Source organism: Medicago sativa, chromosome 4 (genome assembly GCF_051527215.1).
Source record: "Medicago sativa cultivar Bolivia chromosome 4, Bolivia_mono, whole genome shotgun sequence".
NCBI lineage: Eukaryota > Viridiplantae > Streptophyta > Magnoliopsida > Fabales > Fabaceae > Medicago > Medicago sativa.
Window position 1 is genome coordinate 16518301 of NC_140752.1, and position 10119 is coordinate 16528419.

General features: G+C 34.9%; 1 protein-coding gene and 2 long non-coding RNA genes across 4 annotated transcripts; all 3 read left to right on the plus strand.

The window, feature by feature from the left end:
• Window positions 1-3185: 3185 nt before the first annotated feature.
• Window positions 3186-5310, plus strand: LOC146926766 (F-box/kelch-repeat protein At3g06240-like). The gene has a single exon (XM_085700261.1). It carries the CDS (start codon window positions 4062-4064, stop codon window positions 5232-5234), a length of 1173 nt encoding a protein of 390 aa, XP_085556387.1. The 5' UTR covers window positions 3186-4061; the 3' UTR covers window positions 5235-5310.
• A 1105-nt stretch (window positions 5311-6415) lies between these two features.
• Window positions 6416-9368, plus strand: LOC146926767 (uncharacterized). 2 transcript variants are annotated; one of them, XR_015005500.1, is made up of 4 exons: window positions 6416-7046; window positions 7382-7593; window positions 8328-8428; window positions 9210-9368. It is a non-coding gene; the product is annotated as an uncharacterized LOC146926767 (long non-coding RNA). The 2 variants fall into 2 exon arrangements; XR_015005501.1 differs by having other exon boundaries at window positions 6416-6682.
• A 5-nt stretch (window positions 9369-9373) lies between these two features.
• Window positions 9374-10119, plus strand: LOC146926768 (uncharacterized). Its single transcript, XR_015005502.1, has 2 exons — window positions 9374-9599; window positions 9698-10119. It is a non-coding gene; the product is annotated as an uncharacterized LOC146926768 (long non-coding RNA).

Below are 10119 nucleotides of genomic sequence, written 5' to 3' on the forward strand. Positions count from 1 at the left end.
TCTGTTATGGTTGAATTGATGAGAATTGGTATGGAATTGAGAGGATTTGGAGGATTTTGTGGTAGTTGTGGTTCGGTTAGGGTTGTTAGATGATGAAGTTCTTCATGAACTTCATCATGTTCTTGATGAAAATGTGACTTTGATCCACTTTTTGAGAGAGAGAAAGAAAGGGTTGTGTTTGCGTGATTTTTCTGTGATGTGGCAGTGAATGAATGGCTCTGCAATGATTGGAGCCTTTTATAGGCTGCCAAGTGTAGCTTCTGGACCAATAGAATATTGCCACGTGGCACTGGACCTTGTAACAAACTCTTGGACAAATGGACCAATAAGGAACTGACACTTGTACAGACCTAATGACTTGGACAAAAAAAAAGGACTAAAATGCAAATACTAGAAACTTTAGGACTAAAAATAAAATAAAATGAATTAAAATTGGTAATTGGAAAATAACGTAAAGTGGAACGTCTAAAATTGACAAAACGGACTAAAACGAACCAATGGCCTAAATGAGGTACTTTAAAGTACCTCTCTGCCGAAATTTCGTGTGAAATGACCAAAATGCCCCTAGGGCTAAAAACGACTAAAAACGACTCAGATGCAAATTTAAAATGGATTTTTAACAAGGGATTGAATCAACGACTCATACAAGCAACATTAAAAGACTCAGAGACAAATTTTAGGATTTAAACAGTAACTTGACACTTGAAATGACCAAAATGCCCCTAGGGGCAAAACTGACTCAAAAAATGACTTCAAATGCAATTTTTAAAATGGATTTTTACATAGAATGAAACACAGACTTATTCAACCTATTTGAAAGGGCTCAACAAAGTTTTGAAAGATTGAGAGACATTTGACATAGGAAATGACTAAAATACCCTTACATGTGAATTTTGCAAAGAATACTGAAATAAAATGCAGAGAAAGATGGAATTGATCAGAGACAGTTCAAATGACTTATAATGCGAGGAAAGAAAAATTGACTAGTATTTTTAGGTCCAAAATTAGGGTATAACATCTTCCAATAGGGGCAAATCGGAATAAATTGGCTTCTTGAGAACCTTTATTGGAAAAACTTCAAGGTAGGCTTAATGCTTGGGGTAATAAATTAGTTTGGGAGGTCGCATTGTGCTTTTAAATTCAGTGTTCAATTCAGTTCTAGTATTTTACTTATCTTTTCTTTAAGGCTCGGGTGAAAATGGCTAAATTGATTGTTAGAATGCAAAGTAATTTTTGTTGGTGGTTGGGTGAAGTAAAGGTGGGTGTGCCAACCAAAAGAGGAGTGAGGTTTAGGAGTGAAAGATGTCAAATTCTCGATAAATACGGGGTTTAGAGCTTGTAGGGTGGTGGATGTTGATGGGGACAGGTGGCCTTCGGTGGCATCCACCTGGTGGAATGATTTGATGTCCTTGGAGGATGCGGTGTGTAGAAATTGGTTCAATATGGAGGTGACACGTAAGGCGGGAAATGGAATTACTACGAGTTTTTGGAAGATAAGTGGGTGTGGCCAAACCCTCTTTGTGAGATTTTCCCGTCTTTGGTGTAGAATGTTGTTTTGTGAGAGAATTGGATCTTTCCAATAATCATTTGGTGATTTTGGACGGGTTTGTAGCATTGGAGAAATTGTGTTAGTTGTTACTTGGAATGAGGTGTTTGATATATGGTGGGGTAAGGGATGTAGAGAAAGCGGTTTTTAGGTACATTTGGAAGAGTCTGACTCCATCCAAGGTAAATGCGTTGTTTTGGTCCTTACTTCTAGATCAGATTGCAACTTGGATGAATTTGGCATATAGGAGAGTGTTGAATGAGGAGGCTTCAGTCAACTGTGCTTTCTGTTGTGTTGGTAAATGAACCTACTCATCTTTTTTTGCACTGTGACTTCATTTCTAATTAAGGTGTGGCTGAAGGTATTGATGTGGATTCAGATAGATTTCATCAATCCTCAAAATATATTTGTGCACTGTGATTGTTGGTATATAGCGAAATGTTAACGAGTGCCCCGGGCACTTTTTAAGCACTTTAAATAGCAAATTTTTAATAAAAGGTTGTGTATTGAATGCATTGGAAACTGTAATAGTTGACTTTTTAGAAGAATAATTGTTAAATGTAGGGTGCTTAAAGAGTGCACGGGGGCACTCGTTAACAAGACCCATATATATTAGGGTAATGTTAACCGGTGCCCCCAAGGCACTGGTTAAGAAAGGAAATGTAGTAAGTATTGTATTGGAACTTGTGTTGTCAACTCCTCAAAAGCATAAACACTGTTATTTTCATTTTAAAATTTCTTTTTTTTAGGTTCCTTAACCAGTGCCCGGGAGCACCGGTTAACATGACCCTATATATTATCATAGGAGAGTCCTCCTATAGCATGGAGAGGTGGGAAGAGGACATGGAGGGGAACGATACCAAGGCCGGCCAATATGACTTATAATAAAATACGGAAAAATATAATATTAAAAAAATACTGCCTTTAGATTTTTTTTTTGGAATATGCCTTTAGAAATTGTTACTCATCATTCCTTAAAAAAGGAATTGTTAATCATATTTATTATTCTAATAATTACCAAGATTTCCAATAAAAGGACATCACAATTAATTAAGAATAAAAGCAAGTCTTTTTCAGGATAAGCTTATTTGGAAGTTTAACAACAGAGGTAGCTACACAGTAAAATCCGCATACATGTATGCAATGGAAACACTTGTAGACAATCTGAAATATAGGGTACCAGGGGAGTGGACAGCGTTATGGAGAATGAAGATTCCGCAAAAAGTAAAATTATTTTTGTTGAGGGCGTTAAGAGGGGTGCTTCCTACTCGTATGCGCCTTCAAGATAAAGGAGTGCCGTGTACTGACAACTGTCTGTTTTGTGAAACAAACTATGAAAATGACTGGCACGTTTTCCTTGGGTGCAAAGAAGCGAAAAATGTATGGCGCATGGCTGGACTGTGGGAAAAAATTCAAGGCACGATGAATGCTGCAACCGATTTACGGATTGCATTTTTTCTTTGATGCGCAGGTTAAGCAGCGATAAGAGTAATGATATAGCAATGTTGTTGTGGTGTTTATGGCGCCGACGTAATGAAAAAGTATGGGATGGTGATTTAAAGACAATCAGTATTGTTGTCCAGCTTGCACGTGAAACTCTTTTCCAATGGCAGGAAGTACGTAAAAGAACAGTGCATAATCAGCAACAACACACAATGGTTTGGCAGCCACCAGAAGAGGATTTCATGAAATGCAATGTTAATGCTACAATGTTTAAGGAGCAGAGGTGCTTTGGAATAGGTATGTGCATTCAAAACTATAGAGGCCATTTCTTAAAGGCAGCAACATTTTGGCATGATGGCAGCCCTCCTCCACAAGAAGCGGAAGCAATAGGATTACGTGATGCTATTTCTTGGCTTGGTAAATTAGGCCTGTCAAAGGTGCTCATAGAACTAGACTGCAAGCTAGTGGTTGATAGCATTTTTGATAGGAACACCAATCAAGCGGAGTTCGGTAGCATTATATCTGACTGTCAGGTCCTACTACAACAACATCCAAACTTTAAGACAAGTTTTGCTAGGAGAAAAGCTAATTTTGTCGCTCATACTTTAGCAGGGGTGTCAAGATTACACGCTCGTCACCAACAGTTTTATTTGATTCCATCTTGTATTGAAACTCTTTTGAGAAATGAAATAATATGAGTTTTTGATTGCCAAAAAAAAAAAGTAAGTCTTTTTCATTCAATAAAAAAAAAAAAAAAAGCAGTCCCCGTGAACTTAGCTCAGTTGGTATGACAATGCATATATGCAATGTACCCCGACCACCACAAAAAAGATAAAGAATAAAAACAAATATTTTTCAACAAAATAAAATAAAACAAAATCATGTATAATTGTTGTAAATCACGTTTAATCAATAAATATCTCACGACACGAGTTGGTAAAAAAAACAAAAAATCTCACGACACAAGTTTTGTAAACGTCCTTTCAAAAAAAAAGTTTTGTAAACGTATATTGTACCCTTTACCGTAAACCCTAAAATTCAATTTGTTTGCTTTGCTTAGGAAGAAGAAGCTATGGCAGCAGCTTTCCTCCCCGACGAACTCATCATGGAAATCCTCTCTTGGCTCCCCGTTAAACCTCTTATGAAATTCAGATGTGTGAACAAGCTTTTTAAAAGTGTCATCTCTGATCCTCAATTCGTTGAAGTGCATCTCAATAAATCAGTACGAAACCCACACCTCTCATCAATTTTGCCACTAAACTACGATGATAAACAAGTAATTGATTGGAATCTTGTAACCTTTCCAATTTCTCGTTTACTCGAGAATCAATCGACCTCCATTCTTTATTTTGATCCTTACTATCGATTGACCAATGACTACTGTCGTTGGTGGGTCGTTGGTTCATGTAATGGATTGCTATGCTTGATTGATATGCTTAAGTCACGATATCAAGATTCACGAATCTATTTTTGGAACCCCGCCACTAGGACAAAATCTGAGTATTTGTTACCCTCTTCTAATAATTGTATTTGGTTTACTTTTGGTTACGATACTTTGGCCAAAACTTATAAGGTGGTGGCATTCTGTAAAGAGTTGGATGTGGAGTATGGTAATGCTAGAATAGAGGTTAAAATTTTAAGCATGGGGAATAATTCTTGGAGAAATATTCAATGCTTCCCCATGCTTCCACTTTACAGATTTAATAACCATGGGGTTTATTTGAGTGGTACTATTAACTGGTTGGCTCTTCGTGATCACTCTGTTTCGGATTTATTTTATTGGAATGATGGATCTACTACTGTTAAGGAGTATGTGATTCTTTCACTTGATCTATCGTGTGAGAAATACACTCAATTGTTGCTTCCTCGGGATTTTGGTAAGGTTCCACGTCATCAGCCAAAGCTTGTGGCTTTGATGGGCCGTCTTTGTTTTTGTCATGATTTTGAGGAAACTCATTTTCTTATATGGCAAATGAAGGATTTTGGTGCTCCAGAGTCTTGGATTCAACTATTAAAAATTAGTTATAGCAATTTCTTTTCACCAACGGAGCATAAACGATTAGATTTGTTACCACTATATCTTTCTGAGAATGGGGATACATTGATATTGGCAAATGACCGCGATGACGACGAGGCATTTATCTATAACTGCAAAGACAATAAAGTCAAGAGAATTGGAATTACCAATAAAATATTGTGGTCACGGACCAATGATTACGTTGAAAGTTTAGTTTCGACACATTGAAAGTGAGTTTCCCTAACACGTATAACTAGTTTGATTTTATGTCATTCATATAAACTAGTTTGAATTGATGTACTTCATATATCACTACAAGAAAATATACATTTCACATCAGGGTTTTCACATCATTGGAGAACATACCCGTTGGGAAATCTAACACGGTGACATTTTCGTAATTGTTTAGAATTTTGCAGTTGGTTCTCACATCAGTGGATATAATAGCTGAAGGGAGAAAGACACACGGTGGCAATTTTGTTATTATGATGAATTATGATCACATCGGTGACATACTACCTGAAGGCAAAAACATTTCACTTTAACAATATTCCTTTGACAGATACTACCCACACCCCAAATAATCCAAGTTACACCCCAAAGTTACTAATATACCCTTTATTCATGTTCACTGCACATTAATTATGTATAAGTAAATTCAGTTTACATAGTGTATGTAAACTCAGTTTACGTAGTGTATGTAAACTCAGTTTACATGAGTTAAGTAAACTGAGTTTACATACACTACGTACACCGAGTTTACATACACTATGTAAACTGAATTTACATAAGTAAGTTAAGACAAAGTTTTAGTTCATGTAAACTGAGTTTACGTAGTTTATGTAAACTGAGTTTACATACACCACGTAAACTGAATTTACGTAGTTTATGTAAACTGAGTTTACATACACCAAGTAAATTGAGTTTAGGTGTATGTTATTCCTTTTTAGAATATGTACGTAAACTAAATTCACGTGAGACCTATATGTAAACTTAAATTACGTTATCTTTCTACGTAAACTTAAATCAAACAAATCGATGTAGATAGACAAACGTGAAATTAACAACAACTATAATCATCCATAAATCATAGAGCAAACGATAAATAGAAACTCGAAGAAATTTATGAAATTCACTTATTTGTATTAATCGAGTACGTATCAATGGAAGAGATGTTGATTCAATTGACGATTTTAGTAGGTATTGATTGCATATCCATGGTGGTTTGTGGGTGAAAAAGGGGTGAGGGTTCAGAATGATAGGAAAAGAAGGGTTTTTAGAAATTTAGAAGAAGAGGGCAATTTTGGTATTATTGTAAAAAATTTAATAAATTTGGGTGTAACTATGATTATATGGGGTGAAACTAGAAAGAGTCTATTCCTTTTCCCTATTCCCAAACATATGTTTCATTTTCCCTTTCACACAAACCCCAAGTCCATCTCTTCGCCGAGATCCGCCGCACCTCAATCGTTTCTCGTCATCTTTTCTTCACTACACCTCTTCGTTTCTAACTGTCGCGAACATCTTCACCTCTTCTCTGTCTCTCGCGCGACCATCTTCACCTCTTCTCCATCTCTCGTGAGACTATCCTCCTCCTCCATCTACCGTCGCATAATCTGAGTGAATCGAACCACTCCAGCCTTTAGTTCGGCCTCCAACAGAGTATGAACAACTATGTATGTATCTCTATTTTCCATATTTAGGATTTTTTTTATTTAGGGTTATTTGATTTGGGGATTTTTTTAATTTGGGGTTTTTTTAATATGGGTCATTGCATCAATAAATTCCAAATAATGCTCAAATAATGCTTTAAATTTCTAGTAGAAATATTGGCTCATTATTGACAAGTTGGTATTGTGTGTTTGCTTTTATCATGATGCAACGCACCCTTTCAAAAATAAGTGGTAAAAAGAAGGTTGAGAAAGATCTTGTATTCCTACTGATTGACCTTTGAAGGAACATGAGGTTAAATTACTTGAAGCTCGTTGAGAAAGTGATATTGTTGAATTGGAACAAAAGAAAGAAGAACGTAAAGACAGGGTATTTTTTTCTCTCTCTTATTTTTTTATCTTTTTTTAGTATTTTTGGATAGGAAGAAATAACAATAAGATTTTTGTGATTTATTGTCTGAACAATGACGGGTAATTTTTTTTAAATGTAAATATGGGTGATGGGTATGTTTAGTTTTGTAGTTGAAATATGCTATGGGGATACTGGTGTATTTTTTAAAGGAAGAAAAAATAGGATTTGCCGTGATTTGTTATGGTTATTGTGATTATTGATTAAGCGATGAGTATGATAATGTCCAATTTCCCTTATCCCTGTCTGTCTCTACCATGTATTTATTCAACGTTTGTTTTCATTCTATATTTTAGCTGCACCTGCACCTGGGGCCGTGGCACCTGCAATTTCGCTTACAGATAATGCACTCAATCACTTGAATAAGATGAGTTCTGAACGTAGTCAAGATCTGTGATAGGTGTCTAACAAGGTGGGTGCTCTGGTATGTCATACACAATGGATTTTGAGGACAGGGCCAATGCAAGGCCAGATGACTCCATCATTGAATACAAAGGTTTTGTAATTGGTATGTCTTCCTATTCTATTTCTTATCATTAAGTATCAACATTTTTAAATTCTTTAGCTGATATGCTTTAGCTGCATCCAATATCTTCAAATGTAATATGGGTTCCAGTATCGATGAAAATCTTAATTATGATCTTATGTTGTTGTTGTTGTTGTTATACAATGGGTGTTTTGTTTCAATGTGGGTATAAATATTTGGCTTGTTTTTCTTTGGGAGTGTGAGGGATTCAACCAAGTATAAATGTTATCAAACTAGTACTTTAATGATAATAGAAACTGAGTGGTTCTATTTCGAATTAAACTTTTTCCTCTGATAGGAATTAACCAATCTTTCTAGAGACATCTTCCTCTATTAACTATCATATCCGTCTTTGCTTCATGTATCAACAAAGTGTAATCTGTCGTAGTATTATTTTTAAGAAATGCAAGCCAGCTGCCAGCACTTTGTTTGTTCAGCAGTAAGAAAATTTAACTCTTAAGACTTGATTGAAAGCCTGGTCACCTTCACATTATCTTCTTCAACTCTTTTTAAGCTTTTGTTTACTGGTTTTTGCAGCAATTGGTGGTTGAACACCAGTTAAAACTTTTTTTTAAGGCTGCACTTGGGTTGCTTTTAGTAATTACTATATTTGGCTAACGAAAGAAACTATTGAAGATATGGAAATGGTGTTTAATGGAGTTATTGATAATGTTGTGGAGCTTATGATGGACCCTTTTGGGAATTATCTTGTGCAGAAATTGCTGGAGTTTTGTAGGGATGATCAAAGGTTGCAGATTGTTCTCATGTTGACTAAAGTACCTGGTCAGCTAGTTAGAACCTCATTCAACACACATGGGTAATTTAATATATCAATATATATATATATTCTCCAATATAACACTGTTCCTTTTATCTAGTAGAGCTGCATAATTGATTTTGTCACATGCCATTTAGTGAATTTTTATTCTAAGTTGAAATTAGAACTGTAGTAGTTAAAAGCTTAAAATTTATTTTAGATATGTTAAATTGATTTTGTTAATTTCCTCCTGATAAAAAAAAATTGATTTTGTTATGTTTAGATGATATTGAGTGGAATTTATTTTGTCTCTAAAATTGATTCTGAACAAACTATAAAAAAAAAATCCAATACAATTGATTTTTAATTTATTTGTTTAATCCATTTTTGCATGAATGTAACAAAAGATAACTTTACATTCAGCTCACTTTTATCCGGAATTCCCTTTAGCATAATTGATTTTGCCTTCATAATTACTTATAACTTAAAGGTAGAATCTGAAATTTTTACCTTTACAATTGATTTTGCATGAATGTTTTTTGATTGTATTGACCATTGAAACAAGCCTAAAATTGAAGTTACAAGTGACCATTTTAAATTTTTCATACAATTGTCACAATTTTTTAAGTATCTATTTGTCAGTGGCTACTAAGATAGCTCTGTTTATTTATTAACCAATATTATGTGATGGAAAAAATTTACATACTGCAAAGTGACTAGAGTTGCTTTGTTATATTTATTAACTTATGATTTATCCTCAATTTTACTCTTGACCTGTGGATTTGATAGAAAATAATTGAAAAGTTTTCTGAATTTTGTTTTCTTCTATCATAAATGGCAGTTTATTTTTGATGCTGCCACAAAGTTCTTGACTGATGTTGCTACACATCAACATGGCTGTTGTGTACTTCAACGCTGCATTGATTTCTCAAAGGGAAAGAGTCTAGAAAAGCTGGTTAAAGAAATTTGCAAACATGGCTTTTCCCTAGCTCAAGATCCATATGGGTGCTGCCAAATCTCTCTTAGATAAGTAAATATTCTCAACACTTCTTTGGATGCTAAAATTTAATATGTCCACTCCAAATATAAGAAATGCATATGGTTTAAAATTGTATATTTGCGATTTTATAGAATTGAAGTCTTAGTTTTTTAGATATACAAATCTTATTTATGGCAGGTTAATTAATGAATAGGTTAATTAAAGGAACAAGCACCTTTATTACAGGACCAAGTAGATATCCTACCTGCTCATATCTAACTTTTTTCTAGTATAATGTTGGACAACCTTAATTTAATGAATCTAATCCTGCAATTTGTTTTGTTTTAAAGGAATTATCAGGTGATTCATCAAAGCCAGTTAAGTTGGGGTTTTTAGCAGGTCTTGTTCCCAGGGAAAAGTCCATGGCATTTGAGAGAATCTTATTTCGTGCTACTAGAGGCAATGTATTTTTGAGGCAGACTGCTGTTGAGGATCCGGTCACAGACCCTGTTTCTGGAGAAAAGGTTCTTATATGTGCCCCCTGTCTAGATAGATTAATGAAAAATATTGAGTTCTGCTGCTGCAGACCATTTTTAACGTTCATGTACTGTCATTTTCATATTAGCTATTAGGTAGACCATATTGAAATCTTGTCAAGAGGCAAATTAGTTTGGATGCATTCAGTGGTGATATTGTTAGTATGTATCCATGATTGATGCTATCATATATTATTTCATAAAACAGACCAGATACAGGGTTCTTGTTGGTCTAA